At 46.6% G+C, this 21,333-nt stretch overlaps 1 protein-coding gene across 5 annotated transcripts in view; it reads left to right on the top strand.

Moving 5' to 3' along the window:
* The window catches only part of NCAPH (non-SMC condensin I complex subunit H), a 37,157-nt gene that overhangs the window by 4,453 nt on the left and 11,371 nt on the right, over window positions 1-21,333 (top strand). For 2 of the 5 annotated variants that reach the window (XM_023211478.3, XM_023211477.3), the window contains exons 2-11: window positions 2,147-2,399; window positions 2,555-2,645; window positions 3,282-3,374; window positions 3,685-3,823; window positions 4,651-4,775; window positions 12,260-12,449; window positions 13,738-13,829; window positions 14,611-14,813; window positions 19,836-19,984; window positions 20,928-21,034. In XM_023211478.3, the coding sequence (XP_023067246.1) occupies window positions 2,147-2,399; window positions 2,555-2,645; window positions 3,282-3,374; window positions 3,685-3,823; window positions 4,651-4,775; window positions 12,260-12,449; window positions 13,738-13,829; window positions 14,611-14,813; window positions 19,836-19,984; window positions 20,928-21,034 (1,442 nt within the window). Of the gene's footprint in view, window positions 1-1,898; window positions 2,400-2,554; window positions 2,646-2,853; window positions 3,021-3,281; window positions 3,375-3,684; window positions 3,824-4,650; window positions 4,776-12,259; window positions 12,450-13,737; window positions 13,830-14,610; window positions 14,814-19,835; window positions 19,985-20,927; window positions 21,035-21,333 lie in introns of those variants that run through there. The other 3 variants (XM_023211479.3, XM_023211480.1, XM_023211481.3) reach the window with 3 other exon arrangements.

Genomic DNA, 21,333 nt, shown 5'->3' with positions numbered 1-21,333 from the left:
GTCTACATAGTTTATCACATCCTTCTCCCCTAAAAATACTTTCTTCACCTGGCTTTTAGAATGCCACATTCTCATTTTCTCCCCACCTCACTAGTTGTGCATTTCCCAGCTCTTTTGCTGGTTTCTCCTTCTTCCCTGCTCTTTATTTATTTTTTGTGACAGAGTCTCACTGTTGCCCAGGCTAGAGTGTAGTTGCGCGATCTGGACTCACCACAGCCACCGCCTCCCGGGTTCAAGCAATTTTCCTGCCTCAGCCTCCTGAGTAGCTGAGATTACAGGTGCCCACTACCACACTCAGCTAATTTTTGTTTTTTTAGTAGAGACGGGGTTTCACCATGTTGGCGGGCTGATCTGGAACCCCTGACCTCATGTGATCCGCCTGCCTCAGCCTCCCAAAGTGCTTTCCTGCTCTTTAAACCTTTAAAGTGTTCTCTCTACTCAGTTATTTAGTGATCTCATCTAGTATTATGGCTCCGAATACCCTCTACATGGTGATGACTTCCCTGTATGTGTATCTCACCTGGAACTTTCCCTAAATTCTGGGATTAGATATCCACCTAACTAACCCAGTTGGATGACTAATACTAATAAGCATCTTTTTTTTTTTTTTTTTTTTTTAAGGCAGAGTTTCATTCTTGTTGCCCAGGTTGGAGTGCAATGGCACAATCTTGGCTCAGTGCAACCTCCACCTCCCTTGGGTTCAAGCGATTACCTCACCTCAGCCTCCTGAGTAGCTAGGATTACAGGCGCTCACCCCCAAGCCCAGCTAACTTTTGTATTTTTAGTAGAGATGGGATTTCACCATATTGGCCAGCTGGTCTCTAACTCCTAACCTCAGGTGATCTGCCTGCATCGGCCTCCCAAAGTGCTGGGATTACAGGCGTGAGCTACGGCGCCCGGTAGCCCAGGCCGTTTCTTTTCTTTCTTTTTTTTTTTTTTTTTTTGTGAGACGGAGTCTCGCTCTGTTGCCCAGGCTGGAGTGCAGTGGCCGGATCTCAGCTCACTGCAAGCTCCGCCTCCTGGGTTTATGCCATTCTCCTGCCTCAGCCTCCCGAGTAGCTGGGACTACAGGTGCCCGCCACCTCACCCAGCTAGTTTTTTGTATTTTTTAGTAGAGACGGGATTTCACCGGGTTAGCCAGGATGGTCTCGATCTCCTGACCTCGTGATCCGCCCGTCTCGGCCTCCCAAAGTGCTGGGATTACAGGCTTGAGCCACCGCGCCCAGCCTGCCCAGGCCTTTTCTTAACTCCTGGCCTCAAGGGATCCTTCCACCTCCGCCACCCAAAGGGCTAGGATTACAGGCATGAGCTACCATGTCCAGCCTTTTTTTGGTTGTTATCTTTTAAATTAAGAGACTAAGCCAGTTTTCTTGAAAACTATCCTGCATTCTAGATTTGTCTGAGTGTTTCCTTGTGATATCATTTAACTTGTTCCTCGACCCCTTGTATTTCTCATAAACCAGAAGTTAAAGATCTAAAGTTCGTTGGTTAAATTTAGGTTAAACGTGTTCGGTGGAAATATTTCCTGGGTGATGCTGTGAATTTCACATTGTGTCACGTGAAGAGATGAGTAACTTTCGGATTGGTTTTTAGTGAGGCTACATTTGACTGGTTAATGTGGCAACTGGTGGAGTTTTTATTGTAAAAGACATTTTTCCCTTTGTAGTTAGCAAGTAATTGGATGATTCTTTGGAACTTTCGATTTGTTTTACATGTTTATGTTGTTTTTTCTCTGCTTGCCAAGCTGTGGAGGAGCTGGGATCCGAGCCCAGCCTGTCTGACCCTGTAGCTCATACCTCACCCTTATCTCAGCATCTGTCTCTCGCGTACCTGATGATGGGTTATATGTGTCTGTTGTCCAGTTTGTGAGCTTATCATCCATCTTTATATCCGTGCAGTACTTACATTCACAACAGCTGCAGAGTGGATTATTTGTCCCAGATTAGCAAAGAAGCATCAGAAACCTATGGCCTCCCCCCTCACCTCCAAGAAACCCAAACTCTAGAGGTTCTAGCCATTAAGTATTAGAGTTGGAGAAGATCTTCGTGGAGAGTGTGTGCTGAACCTCCAGCCCTGTGACGGGCTCAAGTCTTTGGATATAGGAAATATTCTCTTGAAGGTTTCTTGAGCAAGAATTTTGTTCCAGCACTGCCAGCCACAATGAATAACTCTTCTTCAGAGACCCGAGGACACCCCCACAGTGCCTCCTCCCCTTCGGAGCGGGTGTTCCCGATGCCCCTGCCCAGGAAGGCGCCTCTCAATATTCCTGGCACCCCAGTCCTCGAAGACTTTCCTCAGAATGACGATGAGAAGGAGCGGCTGCAGCGGAGGCGGTCGAGGGTCTTTGATCTGCAGTTCAGCACCGACTCGCCTCACTTGTTGGCCTCCCCCTCCAGCAGGTGAGGGGCTTGTGGGCTGGCTCTCCTTGAGGCAGCCGCCTTGATGTGGGCTGCGTAGGTCCAGGCATCTCCACAAAACCTCGTGGGTCTAGGTTTTGAAAATTTAAACTATCATGGATTCTTGCCAGAGTTGTTTGTTTTTGTTTTCCATTTAGGATTATTGATGTTTCAGCTACTATGCCTAAGTTTACAAACACGCAGATTACAGAACATTACTCCACCTGTATCAAACTGTCCACTGAAAATGTGAGTATCTGCTGGTTTATTAGTGAAGATGTGATCCCTTGATCACAGGGGCAATCCAGTTATCTTGTTTCTGTGGAGAATGCACAATCAATGATGATGATTCTCCAGTGAGTCATCTTAGTGCTGGTGGTTTCCATCAGAAGTGCTGGTGGTTTTACTGTTTCCTCTAGACCCGTGGTGCACCTCCTGAGAGGCTGCCTGCTATCTGCTGTGTATCTAGAAAGGCAGCATGGCGCTTGAGTGAACAGTAGAGTTCTGGAGCTAGCCTGAGTTGGAGGCTACATGCTCTAAGCTGTGTGGGAGCCACCCAACCATTTTGCTTCCGTGTCCTCTGGAGAATGAGGGTAGTGCCTGCCTCATGAAGTTGTTTGGAGGGTGAGTCCCTTTGTGTGCAGTGCTTAGAGCAGGGCCTGCACACACTAAGCATTCAGGAATTTTGTGCCATCATTCCCTAGCCTTGAACACGAGGACATGCCTGTGAGGATTTGGCTCTTGACAAGTGTTTTTGGGAAAAGAGATTAGTGACAATATGTGGGTATTCCTATATAAAGACTTAGCTTCCTCTCTTCAAAGCAGCATTATTTACATGAGCCTAGGCTATAAATAACAGTCCTTTCTGCAATTTTCTGTTTTCAGAAAATCACTACCAAGAATGCTTTTGGTTTGCACTTGATTGATTTTATGTCAGAGATTCTTAAACAGAAAGACACCGAACCAACCAACTTTAAAGTAAGAAGGATGTCCACTTTCTCTCGCATCTGAATTAAATGATAATTTCTACTATTTGGCATAACACAGTTGAATTCTGCAAATACACGAGAGACTTCTCATTTAGATGTTATGTTTGTTAATTTACTTTCTTTTCCTAAACTGATGAAATACAGACAGAATATATGTTCTGTTTATTCCCTATCAGTCATAGAGGGATCTTTGTCATTGTTTCCTTGGGGCAAGTAAATATTTTGTGAAGCTTGCTGTGTTTTACCTGTTGAGAAGTTCTTTTTTGTGCATCTTTGTGAGTGCAGCTCTGATTGACTAGGTGGCTGCAGGTACTCTGGATGCCAGCACTAAGATCTATGCCGTACGCGTGGATGCTGTCCATGCCGATGTATACAGAGTCCTTGGGGGGCTGGGCAAAGATGCACCGTCTTTGGAAGAAGTGGAAGGCCATGTTGCAGGTAGGTGGCTAGGGATCTGGATTTAAGTGGCTTATTTTTAGGGCATACCAGGTAGTTATTTGAGTAATATACTAGAAGAAGGTCACAAGAAATCAGTGATCTCATTTTATTGAAAACAGGCATTTTTAGAACCATATATGGTCTTACATGAGAAGATACTCAAACACTGAAGTTATGTTTCCTTGAAAAAGAGAAGGGCCTTATCAAAGCGTTTATATTTTATTTATGCCAGGTCGAGTAAACATCACCAACTGAGGAACTTCTCATCTGGGAGTCTTTGGAAATGGACTTGCATGAGAAGCCAAATCTAATAGTTTGGTTTCTCCATAAGTTGCAGATTAAATATGCCTGATGTTTTGAGAGAACTGCATGTTTTTTTGTTTGGTTGGGTTTTTTTTGTTTTGTTTTGTTTTTTTAATTTAATTTTTTTTTTGAGACGAGGCTCACTTTGTCACCCAGGCTGGCGTGCAGTGGTGCGATCTTGGCTCATGGAAGCCTCTGGCTCCCGAGTTCAAGCGATCCTCCTGCCTCAGCACCCCAAGTAGCTGGGACTACAGGTGGGCATCTCCATGCCCGGCTAATTTTTGTACTGTTTTGTAGAGATGGGGTTTCGTTATGTTGGCCAGGCTGGTCTCGAACTCCTGAGCTCAAGCGACCTGTCTGCCTGAGCCTCCCAAAGTGCTAGGATTACAGGCATGGGCCACCACACCCGGCCTCACATGTTTAAATTACAACCATTCTTTCAAGTTTTGAAGAACTTGAGTTAGTAAGTTCATCACATGCTTCAAAGCAGCCCTTGCAGTACACAGTTGTATTTCTCCTTTTAGATGGAAGTGCAACTGAAATGGGAACAACCAAAAAGGCTCCAAAGCCAAAGAAGAAGCTCTTACACAGAACCATCGAGCAGAACGTAAACAACCTCAATGTCTCCGAAGCAGATCGGAAGTGTGAGGTGAGGAACTGTGTGCGCAGTGTGGTTTCTGACTAATTCAGAACCTTAGGGGCCAAGACTTGGCAGGGCTAAGGCTGCCTTGCTGGTATGTGCCCATTTAAGCCTCAAGGGAGTAAAACATTCAACTGATGTCTCTGCATTATCATCCTTTAACTTGACAGTAAAGACTAAAAGTGAGTCCCTCAGTGTTTCAGAATGATTAAGAAGAGACTGCAAATTGCTGAGAAATCTAATTGATAAAAAATTAACTTTATTTCCTAGTAAATGTAGCAGTGGTTACGTTAGGTAACATTTAATATGCACATGGTGAGCACCATATGCTTCCTTAAACCTGTAACCTGTGTTAACTCATCCGCACAACATTCTTGTGTCATTTTAGGAAGGGGTAACTGAGGCACAATGACTTGCCCAAAACGACACATCTAGTGAGCGAGCTAGGAGTTGAAGCTAAGTGGTCTAACTCCAGAATCCTAGCTTTAAATCATCTACCTAGCAAATCCTAAGGAATCTGCTTAAACAGATGGTACTGGTGGCCTCATTTATAATTAGCACAGTTAATTTAAAGCAAACAGGTGTTACTACAATTTTATTTTTTAATTTTGCAATTAAAAACATTGTTTCAGTGAGTATTCTAATACGTATTATCTTTGCACTCGCATGGGAGAATATAAGAAAATTCTGAGACATGGATTTTAAGTTGCCCTCAAAAAAAGGTACTGATTTACTCTCCCACTAGCAATAGACTAGATTACTTCTGTCTCTTACCTCCACAACATTCATAAATGGCAATTAAGGTCACAGAACTGGAATTGGTCACCAAGGACATGAGTGTGTGTGGGAGAAAGACTGGGAGTTCTTTTCCCCAGTGTTAGGAGTTCAGAGAGCTGAAGAAACATCAGTAGGTAGGAGGAATACCAGAAGAGCGTGGTATTCAAATGAGAAGATATTTCAGGGCGTGGGGAATGGTCAACCATGCCAAATGTGGCAACCTGAGGCCACTAATGAGCTTGGAGGGGGGCCCTCTGGACCTCAAGCTCAGACCTCCAGGGAAGGGCTTGGCCGGTGCTAGTGTCCCTGAGTTTGGGGGAGGGGATTGTGCGTCCAGGAGCCAGACCCTGGAGCGGGGGCATGCTGGCTGGTGCTGGTGTCTTAATAAGGCTGGTTCTGTGAGTGAAAATCTGCACATGGGGTTCAGCTGCTGCTACAGGTGGGCCCTGCTGCAGCCGGGCTGGAACACTGCTGGGTGACGCTGCAGCCGGGCTGGAACACTGCTGGGTGACGCTGCAGCCGGGCTGGAACACTGCTGGGTGACGCTCTCCTAACCTGCAACCTATAGAGAGGAGCAAGTGCCTTCTTCCCCTGGGAGCCTGCAGTCTCCCTCTAGTGCCCCTTCTTGGTAGAGCCTAACAGGCAGCAGCTGGCAAAGCTGAAAGTCCCAGTTTCCGCATCACAGCCGAGGAGAGAGGGTAGGCTTAGAGCTGAGAGGCAGTAGCTTAGTAACTGCCACATGGTGAAGTGTCATGAGGATTACTGTCAGAAAAAAACTGGGGGGGGGGGCGGAGAGATACTATGTATAGAAAGTGGAAACATACGCAAAATGCCACCCATGGGGGAATCTAAGTCGAACTTTTACAGAGATTTACGTGACTGTTTCAACGTTCTTATGGATTTGAAATTTTTTATGATAAATGGGAGGAAAGGACTGAAAACACTTGAATATAGGCAGTTGTTTTAAAGAGTTTTGCTATAATTTGGAGCAGGGTACTGGGATAGCAAATGGAGGGAAAGGTAAGGCCAAGAGTTTTGATTTTGTTTTTGAATGGGAGAAGTGACAGCATGTTCTGTTGATGGCAGCAGTCTAGTGGAGAAGGGACCACTGATGATGCAGCAGAAAGGAGAATTGCCAGGGTGATGTCCTTGCTCAGGTGAGAGGGAAGGGAATGGACAGCACAGGTTGGGCTTGACTGACAGGGGTGTTGTTTGGGTGCACTCATGGCGGATCCTTCTGGATACTGTCTTAAAACAGGAAGCCAGGTCATCAGCTTACGGTGAGGATGAGGGAGGAAGGCACTGGGGGTGTGAGGGAAAGGGTAGGAGAGAGTCCTCTAGGAGGTGAGTGAGTGAATGGACTAAGGAGGTATGGTGTGACTGTCAGACAACTTAGGGTCTACCTGAGGGTGGTGGCAGATGGATTTAAAGTGAGGTCCGTCAGCATGATTTTGTTTCTCCAGCCGTGAATACCAGTGTGGGTACAATCATGGAGTAGGCAGAAAGTTGGGTTTCATATGGGATCCCGTTGAGCTGGGTGAATGGACACAGCTGGAAAGGGGCACTGGCAGCAAGAGCGTGTGTAAAGGCGTGGTCGCATCCACTGCGCAGGGAATGTTACCTGGGAAGACGGGAATGAGGGGCAGTGGAAAGTAATATAATCAGTAGAGTGTAGGCCTGGTGGGGTGAAAGACTTCTTGCTGTTGGGGACAAGAAGGGGTGAGCTGGAAATGTAGGAGGTGGTTGTCAGAGAGGGGCCCTTAGAATTGAACATATGGAGAGGTTGCAGTCATGGTTAATGACTCAACTCAACAGGCAAGGGAACAAATGGCAGAGGCGGGGTGGGGGTCTTACTAGGCTGTCTTGGAGTCCTGGGTTGCTTAGGACGAAGGCGACCATTGAAGGAGAGGATATCAACCAAGAGGCAGTGTACTAGATGGATCAACATATGAATATTGAAATCAGTAAGAGCTACACCAGGAGTAAATTTGGAGACTGGTAATGAGCCATGAACTAATACTAAGATCTTCCGAGAAGAAGGGCAGGTTGTGACCTGGGGGAGTCGGAAGATGACTGCAATGCAGATGGGCAGACAGTGGCGAAGGCGGATGTGGTACTCAGAGCTGGGGGCATCAGAAATTGGGAGGGAGGAGAGTTGGATGCTGCAATCACCTAACCCGCCTGTAGGCCACTGGTTTGAGGGCTGTGAAGAGAAAGCAGACATTGCAGAGGCCTGCAGGGGAAGCATATCCTCAGGCTGGCACCATGTCTCAATGGGAGCAGTGCCCCTCAGCCTGTTTTTTATCACTTTTGCCCCTTCAGACCCTTTTAGACATTTTGTGCCTACTCCTTCCCCTTGAAATGAAATATGAAGGAATCAGGTTGTGTCGGATAGGGTAGGGTTTGGATAGGCAAACATTACTGTAATATCTAAGATTGTTTTCCAGCTTGCCTCCAGGAAACAGTTTTCACCCCTCGAGAGGGAAATGAGAACCCCATTGAGAACACATAAATGAGAACAAGTGGGTGGAGAGAATCCTCAGGAACTAAGTGGGCGATAGAATTTTGCTGATGACTGAGTCTAGAGGGCCCTGAGGAAATACCAGTTTTTGAGGAGGAGTGGGAGATGGGGGCCGTGGTGGGGATAGATCTTAGAGTCCAAGAAATGCAGAACTGTGGGTGTCTTGGGTCTTTTTGTGTAATTAATTAATAAGCCAGATAAAGTGCAACAGTGAGATGAATGCCAGCGTTCTTATAGCGACGACAGTGGTAAGACTGAGTGTGCAGGGGCTAGGGAAATGGGGCCTTGCCATGCCCACTCTGGGTGGTGAGGTGAGCGGGGCATTACTGTGCACGGGCAGGGAGGGGCCAGAGGAAGGAAAGTCACTGAGAATGAGGCCTAAAAGGGAGGGGAGAGGCGAGAGTGACTGGCTCTTGTGGGGAGAGGGAGTTGTATTTTTTCCTTAAGTGTGTGTCAGCATTAACCGTGGGTGATGCCAGATGTGCAGGCAGATGATGTAAAGCTCAGATCCAGGTTCCTCCATCCTTAGCTGTGTGACCTGGGAAGAGATACGAATCTCACTGTCATATACTGTAAAAACAGGGAATGCTGGACAACCCACATCTGGGTTTCATATTAGTGAATCTGTTTATGTTAAGGTCTTTTTTTAATTTTTTTTTGAGACAGAGTCTTGCCCTGTCACCCAGGCTGGAGTGCAGTGGCGCGATCTCAGCTCACTGTAAGCTCCACCTCCTGGGTTCATGCCATTCTCCTGCCTCAGCCTCCCGAGTAGCTGGGACTACAGGCACCTGCCACCACATCTGACTAATTTTTTGTATTTTTAGTAGAGACGGGGTTTTACCGTGTTAGCCAGGATGGTCTTGATCTCCTGACCTCGTGATCCCGCCTGCCTTGGCCTCCCAAAGTGCTGGGATTACAGGCGTGAGCCACCACACCCAGCCTATGTCAAGGTCTTTAAACATGGTTATATGCTACACACATTGGAAGCGGTATTATTTATTAGTCATAGGATCCAGAAAGCCCTTCTACCTTCCCTTCCCTCCCCCAATTCTTCTTGTTTTTTCCCCTTCCTAGATAATCTGGAATTTATCTTACTGTCAGTCTTTTTTTTTTTGAGATGGAGTCTTGCTTTGTGGCCCAGGCTGGAGTACAGTGGCATGATCTTGGCTCACTGCAACTTCTGCCTCCCCAGTTCAAACGATTCTCGTGCCTCAGCCTCCCATGTAGCTGGGACTACAGGCACGCACCACCACACCCAACTACTTTTTTTTGTATTACTAGTAGAGATGGGGGTTTCACCATGTTGACCAGGCTAGTCTCGAACTCCTGATCTCAAGTGATCTACCCACCTGGGGTTCCCAAAGTGCTGGGATTACAGACGTGAGCCACCACTCCTGGCCTTTACTGTCATTCTTACTTTTGGTTCTATAGTGAAATGTTCAAATCAATCAGGGATTATTAAGTATAGGATGTTTGGAAATTCTGTTTTGTAGTCATCTTCTTTCTTACCAGGTAGTCTCAATTCTGAGGGCCTGAGGAAAACGGACTGTTTCCCAGGCCTGCATTAGCCTTTCCCATGATTATAAAGAGAAAAGGAGAGAGCAGCAAGTAGGGCTGCTTCCTCTAAGCCTGATATTGACAGGCTGTAGTATGTTTATGCCAAGTGAAATGAATACTGTCATGAAGAAATGCCAAATACTCCAATCCTGGAAAGCTTTTTTTGCTCTGTAAGCTGCAGTAAACTTGTAATCGCCAAGAGTATGGAAGATAGAAAAAGGGATGGATTGTCACAAACAGAATTTAAAGCTTCAACTGTTTATTAAACTCTCATTTTCTTTTCTGTTTTTTTAAGAGAGAGTCTCACTCTGTTGCCCAGGCTGGAGGGCAGTGGTTCAATCTTGGCTCACTGCAACCTCCATTTCCTGGGTTCAAGCGATTCTCCTGCTTCAGCCACCCAAGTAGCTGGATTACAGACATGCACCACCACACCCGGCTCATTTTTAAATTTTTAATAGAGACAGGGTTTTGCCATGTTGGCCATGCTGGTCTCGAACTCCTGACCTCAAGTGATCTGCCTGCCTCAGCCTCCCAAAGTGCTGGGATTACAGGTGTAAACTCCTTTTCTTGGAGGTCAGAAAGCAAATGTGCGAGTGTGTCTAGACCAGTTGGGAACACTTTTTTATATGTGAGCTGATCTCTTTTGGACACAGCTCTTCAGTATGTGCAGAACAGTTGCCGTCATAGAGGATTCAAACATGATTATGCTTCAGTTCTTCATACCAGGATAATACAGGTAGACGAATGCAAGGAAGGTCAAGGTATATACTATAGGAAACCAGAGTTGGTAGGGCTCAGAGTTTATGGAAGAGGCAAGACTTGAACTGGGCCTTGAAGGAAGGCTAGGTGTCTGTCAGGTAGACATTGCCAGGGAGGTGGTTTTAAGTAGAGGTGTAAGCAAAAGCCACAGCACAGGAAGGTTCTGATTAGGAAGCTGGAGAGTATACGAGTTTGGCTAGAGCCAAGGATTTGCTTTTAGAAATCACCTAAAGAGATCCTGAACTTTATCATTCGGTCTATTCCAAGGCCTTTTATTGTGGTCCTTCCTTACTGCGGACCCTTGTTTCAGAAGGTTTCATCTACTGTCCCATTGAATTGTTTAGGGATGTAAATCCCTCTCTTCTCACACATGATATAATTCTAGACACAAGTGAGGAAATTATCATAGTGTTTTCAGCTTTAATGTGGGTCAGTGTACAGTTTCCATGTTGGCTCTGAAGTGCTGAGTATAGTTCCATTAACTACCTACCCAAGACTTCTAGGGATACAAGCCTCCAGATGGGAAACCGTTACTCTGGATAGCATTTGAGAAGGGAATAGGAGTAACGGCACTGGTATTTTTAGGATGGGAATTGGGACAGGCCAGAGATAAGGGTCATATTGCTGGCTCTGGGGATGGTAAGATGCACTGGGAGGTAACCGAACTGGACGTGTGACTGCCTGAGGGCTAAGGGGACGGGAGAACGTGGCGATGACGAATGTGCTGCTCTGGGATGAAGAATGGTGAGATGGGTTTATGGTACGGCGGGAGCTGAACCTCAGTTCCGATGAGCTTGGACTCTGAGCTAAGGGGGCCAGGGAAGAGCCAGGGAGCCACATCTGTGTTGTCCTATCCAAGCCCCTCGCTCGATAGCAGCCGTGTTCTGAGGCATCAGGGAGACCCGTGAACCCAGTCCCCCGCCGTATCTGCTGTCTCAAGGTTACCTGCAGAGTCCCAGGGGGCTTCTAGCCTCTTGCTACACATGTGTGTGACTTGCCCTGTCCGTATTCTTATGCCCAGTGCCTTATTTTGCCTTTGGGCTTGGTGTCATATGACCATGCCACTCCTGCTCCTGTCCCAGTCTTAGGGACCTTCTTAAAACCTCTCTCAGGTTTTACCCAGCCAGCTAGCCCTACTGACTCTGTCTGTCCTTTGCCTGGATATCTTGGGTATGTTCTTCCAAACTTTAGAAGATAATTCTGTTCAGAGAACAATAGAGCCCTGTGACTAGCTCTATCACACAGGCTTTTTAAGCCAATGGAATTTGTTAGTGACTTATAAAAGGAGACCAGCAGCAAGGATACACGTCCAGGTGTATTATAAAAAAGCCAATTGGCACAGTGTACACTTGCCACCATGTAGTGTCTTATGTTTATCCCCTGACTGTAACCAGCCTTTCTTTTGAACCGGGATTTTATCTGATCATTTAGAAAAGCCACTTTTGTCGGGTGTGGTGGCTCACACCTGCAGTCCCAGTACTTTGGGAGGCCAAGGTGGGTGGATCACTTGAGGTCAGGAGTTCGAGACCAGCCTGGCCAACATGGTGAAACCCCGTCTCTACTAAAAATGCAAAAGGTAGCCAGGTGTAGTGGCGCATACCTGTAGTCCCAGCTACTTGGGAGGCTGAGGCCCAAGAATCGCTAGAGCCTGGGAGGCAGAGGTTGACAGTGAGCCAAGATCATGCCACTACACTCCAGCCTGGGCGACAGAGCAACACTCCGTCTCAAAAACAAACAAAACAACACACTTTTGACCATGAGTGTAGATATTTCAGTCCATTGTATACACCTGCTAATGAGCGGGGCCAAATGCGTGAGAGTTTATATTTCCCTTGGCTACATGCCGTAAATCTTCAGTTTCTTCTCTCTCTGTGTTCAGATTGATCCCATGTTTCAGAAGACGGCAGCCTCATTTGATGAGTGCAGCACAGCGGGGGTGTTTCTGTCCACTCTCCACTGCCAGGACTACAGAAGTGAGCTGCTGTTTCCCTCTGACGTCCAGACGCTCTCCACGGGAGAACATCTTGAGTTGCCAGAGTTAGGTTGGGTAGAAATGACAGATTTAAAAGGTAAGTACAAGTGATGCCTTTCACCAGAACATTTCAGTCATTGGGGAATTTTTTACATAACCATGGGGTACAATAAGCCCGTCATGCTCTTATGTTGCTTAAATTACCCAGAAATTTTCTCTGGAATGCCAAATTGTGTATTCTTTTGGGAGTGCCTTGCAATCCATTAACTTTTGTCTTCTCTGCAACATGGAGTCTAAAACAGTAAACCGTTGCCTCTTGGTCTTGATGTGCCCTGTACCTTAGGTGCCCACTGTTTGCAGTCAGCTCTCCAAGTCACATTTTGGAGCCCTGGATTCCTCCTGGAGTGTCAGAGTTTATACTTGGGAAGGGGACTTAGAGAGACCTTTGCCTAGCCAGAGAGGCTTTGTCTTTATTTGCTCCCCATCCAGGGGGCCCTGAGGAGAAGAGAGCATTGCTAATTGTTTTGAGACTCCTCTGCAGCAGTCTAAGAACTGATCTCTCCTATTATCAGTCCCCTATACTGGCTTGACAGAGATTTCAGCATCCTTCCCATTTATGCCTCCGCCCCTGAGTTGGAGATTCTCCTCGGGTTGTTGTAATGAGGTACTGGCAGGTGGGGAGGCCAGGTGTGTGCAGCGCAGTAGCTACACTTGGGCTCCCAGAAGAGCTGCCGCCTTCTACAGATTTCCACTGCAGTGTTCGTACTCCCGCTGAGCTTCATCTCAAGTGCGGTCATTTGTACATGGTGAATGAAATTGATACTCCTCCTCCAGGCTGTGCAGTTGTTCCAGCTCCCATTCTTGTCATTTCTATTCTTGCCTCAATTTTATTTAGTATAACTTTTGTGCTAACAATCTATTTTCCAAGTTTATGCTCTCATTGGGGCTCTAATCCTCTGAAGTAAGTCTTCTCTAGTTAGTATGAGACAAAAAATAAAGTACCATTACATGATTGCCTGTGCACTTAGTGTATTTTTAGGACGAAGCATGTCATTTCCCAGCTATAGCATAGGTCACGGAATTCATTTCAGAATCAAATGTCTGTGCTGTAGGTTTCTCCTCTAGTGTTTTACTAATTTGTGCGATGACAGTGCATAGCCTCACTCCAGTGTGGGTGTGGCCTGTGCATCTGCTGGCCCCCAGGAGAGGCAGGGACCCAGAGATTGGCAGCTAGCCAGCCACTGATGATACTTGAGCCTTTGCTGGAGGACAATGAGCTAACTGTGCCTCTTGTCTCTCTTGCCACTCTGTATCATTCTGAAGGGAGTAAGGAATGCACTTGACCCACTTCTAATCTCTCTTTGTGATCTTGCTATCCTCTCCAGCGCCCTTGCAGCAGTGTGCGGAAGATCGCCAGATCTGCCCTTCCCTGGCCGGGTTCCAGTTTACTCAGTGGGACAGTGAAACACATAATGAGGTGTGGTCAGCTTTTAGTGGCTCGTGGTTTCAGTTAGTTGGCTCAAGATTGGTCCTGCCCAGTGGGAACCAAAACTGTGGCACCATCTTTATTTAGCCAGGAGTACAGAAAATATTTCCTTTGGCACTTCCGTAGGGACAAAAACCCTGAGGGAGAAGAGGTAGGGTTGTGAACCCCAGCAGGACTATTCTAGAGGTACATGAGTTCCGGGATCAGCTTCATGTCCTCTCTTCTGCTGTCCTAGGGTAAGGCAGCCCTGACATGAATGGGTGAACATTTATAATTAGATTTACTGTTGAATGTAGTTAGCCCAGTGGCCTCGAATCTCTGAGGCTGCTGTCAAGCTTGAGGAATTTCCTGCTCTTTGGGGTTGAGTCCCGTGGCACAGAGTTTCCTGAGAAATTATCATGTGTAGAGCTTTCCTCTGTGTATTTTTAGCATGGCCCCCTTTAGCCTACTTACTACAATTTCCAAAATAAATGGTCTCCAAGGAAAACTGTTTTCTGCAAACATGTAGTTAATGGATACAGAATCCTGTTTCATGTTTCACAAAATGTACCTGACAACAATGCAGCTTCATCCTGTGCTGCACAATATAAACTTCCTCCTCACTGTGCTGTCGTGAGAATCCTGGTCTGGGCAGGCAGGGGATGGGGAAGGGCAGCTCGGGGGATGGAGGAGGCTGGAAACTGAAATTTAAGGGTGAGAAGGCTGTCCCTCCAGTGGTGATTTGGGGTGGTTACAGGAACGAGACTTAGAGAACCCTCTTTTGTCCCTCCAGTCTGTGTCGGCCCTGGTAGACAAGTTTAAGAAGAATGACCAGGTGTTTGACATCAACGCTGAAGTTGAGAGTGACTGCGGAGACCTCCCTGATGGGCCCCTGGGGGATGACTTTGATGCCAACGATGAACCCGACCGCACTGCAGTTGGGGATCATGAAGAGTTCAGGAGCTGGAAGGAGCCCTGCCAGGTTCAGAGCTGCCAGTAAGGCTCCCAGAGTCACAGAAAGTGTTTCCATAGGAGTTTTCCATTGGTTCTTTTTTCTTTTTCTCTAATTAAAAAAAAAATTTTCTTTTTTTTTTTTTTTTTTTTTCAAAAATAGAGACTGGCGTCTCACTGCATTGCCCAGGCTGATCTTGAACTCTTGGGCTCGCAGTCCTCCTGCTTTGGCCTCCCTGAGTGCCAGGATCACAGGTGTGAGCCACCATGCCTGGGCTCTATCAGTTCTTAACAGATTTCCTGCTGGGGTGATTGAATTTGATGTCTGATTGGCTGGGCTGGGTGCTGTGTCATACCCGGCAGCCGAGCTTCTCAGCGGAGCCTTTCTGACCCAGAGGAGTCACACCTGGCTTTGAATGTCAGCTTAGCCACTTTGCTTATACGACTGACACTGCAGGAGTTTGTAAGGATTGGAACAATGTGAAGTGTTTGGAGCAAAGCAGCTGGGATCTAGTAATGGTGTTAGTGTGGCTGCTGTCACCACGTGCACTTTGGTAGCAGAGAGCACGCTCCCTTTGTCCACGCTGCTGATAGCGTGGCTCTCGGTGACTCTAAGCCACCAATTTGCCATCAGAAAGGTAAGCAAGTAGGGGTTAGGCAGTGTTGGGTTACCAGATGGGCAGACTGGGGACGAGCAAGGCAGCGAAAACAAAAACAACCAACAAAATTGAGCATATTTGGAGGAGGAAAAGGGTAATTGGTTTAGTAATTTAAATTTTTGATTATCCTGGTAAACATCATAAAAATAATCAGAACGTGGTTGACCTTTATGTATTTGATAGATTAGTGCTATTTTAATTCTTTTTTTTTTTTTTTTGAGACGGAGTCTTGCTCTGCCGCCCAGGCTGGAGTGCAGTGGCCGGATCTCAGCTCACTGCAAGCTCCGCCTCCCGGGTTCACGCCATTCTCCTGTCTCAGCCTCCCGAGTAGCTGGGACTACAGGCGCCCGCCTCGTCGCCCGGCTAGTTTTTTTTTTTGTATTTTCTATTAGAGACGGGGTTTCACCGTATTAGTCAGGGTGGTCTCGATCTCCTGACCTCGTGATCCGCCTGTCTCGGCCTCCCAAAGTGCTGGGATTACAGGCTTGAGCCACCATGCCCGGCCAGTGCTGTTTTAATTCTAAATATGATTTGGAAGCAGGGTCCCACAACCCTTTAGTGTCACGGTCATGTAAAGGTCTTGAATGGGCCTGGGGGTAGGAGATTTCATGAGATTAGAGTGAACAGTGCCTCTGTTAACTCCTGTGTCTGTAACAGAGCTTTGCAGGCCTGGGATTGGGGACAGCCAAGCTGGTCTTGTTTGACTAAAACGTTAGAAGTTGCTTAGTATAATTTCCCACCATGACAAAAATCTCTTCAGGAGCCCTGCTTGGATGTCTTTCCTAGGCTCATTTTTTGTCTGCCCTTGTGGGAAATGATTAGGTTGATAATGTCTTTCAAAATCTGAGTAGGAATCTGGAGGGCTGAGCATCTGGCACCTCAAGGTGCCACTGCCCATCCAGGCCCAGTGGCACCCTGCTGTCCAGAATTGTTGTATTCACATGGCTGCGATTTTGCCCCATTCTCATCCTGTCTTTTTTTTTTTTTCGAGACGGAGTCTTGCTTTGTTGACCAGGCTGGAGTGCAGTGGCACAATCTCGACTCACTGCAACCTCCATCTCCCAGGTTCATGCCATTCTCCTGCCTTAGCCTCCTGAGTAGCTGGGACTACAGGTGCCCGCCACCAAGCCGGGCTAATTTTTTGTATTTTTAGTAGAGATGGGGTTTCACCGTGTTAGCCAGGATGGTCGCGATCTCCTGACCTCGTGATCCGCCTGCCTCAGCCTCCCAAATTCCTGGGATTACAGGCGTGAGCCACTGTGCCCGGCCATCCTGTCTTCTAAGAAGGGAGAAATGATAGGTTGATGGGATGAACTCTTTTTAAAATGTCATTTTCAAATGTCAGAGAAAAGCTATCACTTTCTTAAACGGTGAAGTGACATCTGAGGGACTGACAATAACAAAGGGCTTCCAAGACTTTCATTTGGTTTCTGGAAGATGATTTCTGCTGGTTATTTTGAGCAAATGTCTCCACTTCTCTCCCCTATTCCAAATAGCACAAAATCTTAGACTCTATCCTACCTAGTACATTAAGGGCGGGAGGCTGCGCTTCCAGTCTGGGGTTTTACCCATCCTTAAATCCCCTCCCCTTGCCACATCGCTGGCCTTCCCTGGGAGTTCAGTGAGTGTTTGATCTGAGTAGACCTGATCTTGCCGTGCCTAGCCGTGAGATGTGGGGCAATGTTACCACCTTTTGCGGTCTTTGTTTTCTCATCCATGAAAATGCAAGTTTGGGACCAGGTGATAATAACAATATCTGATATTTATTGAGCTCCTCCTTCTTGTGCAAGATGCTGTGCCAGGTGCCTTATGTGTGTTATTTCACAAATTTACATAATATCTAAAATTATTTTATTGCAGCAACTCTATAATGAGGTCCTATTATCCCCATTTTACAGATGAGGAAACAGGCTCAGAGAGTTTAATGAGGTGGAGCTGGTTGCCACCCAGCACCTTTGATCAGTCCTGGCCACATATAGTGAATTTTGGATGGCAGGCTCCAGTCCACACCACCTGAGCACCTCAGTGGGTAGAGGGAACCAGATATCACATACCATCCCCGGGTGATTGTGTTCTGCACCCAGGGCTGGAAACCACTATACTCTACTGAAAGGTCTTCGGGGGCTTTTGGATGAAGGTGGGGTGGGGCAGTGCTGAGTGATAAATACCAGTGTTGTGTAGGTGCCTCATGTCATTGGTCCTTGCATGGCAGCACACTGACAACTGCATAGCGTAAAAGGTGGAGCTCTTTGTGCACCTGCCTTGGTAAGGACTGGTCTGCAAAAGTGTTTGTGTCTAAGAGTGAGCTCCCTCTCTGTGCAGCAGCAGGAGCAGCCACCGCAGCCCAAGAACACTTGGAGCCAAGTGTTCTCTGTTCTCTGGCCAACCCTCCTGTAGTACGAGCATGCTGATATAAGGCAGTCAGTGTGGTTAAAGCCAGTCAGGGGTCAGAGCCCAGAACACAGTCTGCTCCACACATGCGAGAAGGAAACATTCGGCTGCATGCTGTCTGATATGCTGAGTCAGCTGGGAGGAGACCTTATCTTGCCAGTGTTAGGACAATGGATTGAACCACGGCTAAACTGAAGGAGGGGCCCTGTGATATTATGGGGAGGGGACAGAAGAAATAAAGAGTTTTCCTGGAGGGACTAGAGATGTTTGAAGTGGGCAGCCTTGAAAAATGGATAGACTATTTTGGACTATAGGTGGATTCATTTTGTTGTTGAGTGGTGAAATAGGGACTGGTAGGATGCCTGTGACATAGCATTGTATGTTGAAAGAATTGTTGAATTACAGCCAGGCACAATGGCTCATGCCTGTGATCCCAGCACTTTGGGAGGCCGAGTAAAGCGGATCACGAGGTCAGGAGATCGAGACCATCCTGGGTAACACAGTGAAACCCCGTCTGTACTAAAAATGCAAAAAATTGGCTGGGCACAATGGCGGGCGCCTGTAGTCCCAGCTACTCAGGAGGCTGAGGCAGCAGAATGGTGTGAACCCCGGAGGCGGAGCTTGCAGTGAGCCGAGATCGCGCCACTGCACTCCAGCCTGGGCGACAGAGTGAGACTCCGTTTCAAAAAAAAAAAAAAAGAATTACTGAATTACTACAGTTCAAAAATCCTGCAGCGCCTCTGTCCGGTTGCATCACCAGAATCGGGAATGGGAGTCACTCTTCCTCACGGAATGATATCCATCAGAATGAAGTGGGGATGCTGTTGAAACTGTCTTCCTTCTCCCTCTGGAGTTTACAGCACAGTGCATTTATTACTTAATAACGTGCTAGGTGTCAGATTCTGTTACAGCACTAGGCCGTGCAGACTAGAAATGTGATTTTTTTATTGTGTATTTTAATTGTTTTAATTAGGTTTTAATTACATGATAAATACACAAATATAATCTCCTGTTTTTGTTTTTTAAAATTCTGTATGTAAAGACAAAATCCCCTTTTAAAAGCCTTTTTAGCTTATTCCATATGGCTTATATAAACGGGAATTATATGTATGCTCAGCACAAATACAGAGCCACTCTTCTGAAACTTCTCTGTTACCTTACCTTCAGAGGGCAGTACAGCAGCACCAGCGTCCTTTCTGACATGTCAGAGCCCTTTAGGAGAAAGCTTGTACCCTGTGGAAAGAGTGAAAAATGGCTGGGCATGGTGTAATCCTGACACGCCTGTAATCCTAGCACTTTGGGAGGCTGAGGCGGGAGGACTGCTTGAAGCTAGGAGTTCAAGACCAACCTGACCAACATAATGAGACCCCGTCTCTATTTTCTAAAAATGTAGAAAGAGTGAAAAACCCAACCGAAACTGCCATGCTGCACTGACCACGTAGACACTCTACACGCGGCAAAGAATAAAGCTGGATGACCTAACAGATTATAAGGGGGCCCCCAAAGCATTAGAGGAACTAAATAATTAGACAAACATTCTTTTCACTTTTAATAGGAACTATAGCGGTATCTTTTGGAGCCCTCATTTACGGAAGGATGGTGAAGAATGAGGGGTTTGTCATCTTGCGTGGCAAGAAGCCTGTGTGTGGAAGGACCCTGAGGCTGGGATTAAGGGAATTTTGTCTAGGTCCCAGCTCTGGCATTTTACTAGCTGTGGATTCTTACACGAAAAGAATTCTCTTTACTTTTGTCATCTTGTCTCTCAAATTAGGTAGACTAGCATTTTATGGTGCCCTTTGAAACTTCCAGAGTACTCGTATAGATATGATTATATTATTATAAAATTAAGGGAAGCAAAAGTACTTGAGAAGTAAAAGGAATTATTAATAATGAAGTATTTGTATTAGACTCACTCTTAGAAATGCAGCTCATTTGTGGACATGCTTCTTCATATGTAAATGCAGCATTGTAATATATGTAATGTACATGTACAAATACGATTTCACGTGTGTTACAGGGAAGAAATGATTTCCCTCGGGGATGGAGACGTCAGGACCATGTGCCCCCTTCTGTCTATGAAACCTGGAGAATATTCTTATTTCAGTCCTCGGACCATGTCAATGTGGGCTGGCCCGGATCACTGGCGCTTTAGGCCTCGACGCAAACGTATGTAATTCTAGGTGGAATTTTAAGAAAAGAAGTAGTGTACATGACCAGCCAGTCAGCAGTTAGCCAAGGAAGAGAAATGCCAGTCACAGCCCTGTTGTGTCTCTTAATAAGTCAAAGAAGCATACAGATGAGCCAGCCTCCTGGTTGGTCAGTTTGCCTGGCCTGGGATGAAGGGACAGTGAAAATGGAAGCCTCTGAGTGAGAAGAGTGCGTAATGGAGTCAGGAGAACGGGGCTCCCAGCCTCACACCGCTCCCTAGTATACACATGACTTAACTCAGGGGCCGTAGGTGGGCATGGCCCCCGGGCACTAGAGGGCATACAGGTGCTACTGCGCATACTGGCATTCTGTAGAACTCTGAAGGGCTGTGCTGACCTTATTTGTTTTGCAATGTCTCTTTGAAAGAAAGGAATAAACATCTGTTGTTTTATGTTTTGTTTTGCTTTTGAGACAGGGTGTCACACTGTCACCCAGGCTGAAGTGCAGTGGTAAATCATGGCTCACTGCAGCCTTGACCTCCCAGGCTTAAGCATCTTCCCACCTCAGCCTTCTGAATAGCTGGGACTGCAGGGGCATGCCAGCATGCTTAGTTAATTTTTAAATTTTCTGTAGTGATGGCATCCTGCTTTGTTGCCTAGGCTGGTCTGGACTCCTGGCCTCAAGCGATCCTCCTGTCTTGGCCTCCCACAGTGTTGGGATTGCAGGCATGAGCCACTGCACCCGGCCAAGCATATATTTCTGATGTGTTTTCTTAGCCAAAACACAAATGATAAGTTTAGGATGAAAAGAGGGTGGTGATTGAGCACTCCTACCGTTACGATGCTCAGACACGATGCCGCCTTGTGGTTTTGATAAGCCTTGATAAGGCTGTCAGCAGATCTTGTGAAATGAGTAAATAGGCCACAGAAGTGAAGTGCTGACATTTGTGTTCACTCTGCAGAAGATGCTCCCTCCCAATCAGAAAACAGAAAGAAGAGTACAAAGAAAGATTTTGAAATTGACTTTGAAGATGATATTGACTTTGATGTATATTTTAGAAAAACAAAGGTTTGTACTGGATTTATTAGGATTGTACTTTCTTAAATTCTCTTCACACTTGTTTTTCCCTTTCAGATGTGATTTTTTTTTTTTTTTTGAGATGGAGTCTTGCTCTGTTGCCCAGGCTGGAATGCAGTGGCACGATCTTGGCTCACTGCAAGCTCCACCTCCCGAGTTCACGCCATTCTCCTGCCTGAGCCTACAGGTGCTCGCCACCATGCCCAGCTAATTTTTTGTATTTTTAGTAGAGACGGGGTTTCACAGTGTTAGCCAGGATGGTCCCGATCTCCTGACCTTGTGATCCTTCC

Source organism: Piliocolobus tephrosceles, chromosome 15 (assembly GCF_002776525.5).
Source record: "Piliocolobus tephrosceles isolate RC106 chromosome 15, ASM277652v3, whole genome shotgun sequence".
NCBI lineage: Eukaryota > Metazoa > Chordata > Mammalia > Primates > Cercopithecidae > Piliocolobus > Piliocolobus tephrosceles.
Note: the sequence above shows the minus strand (reverse complement) of the source record. Positions and strands in the feature narration are given on the sequence as shown.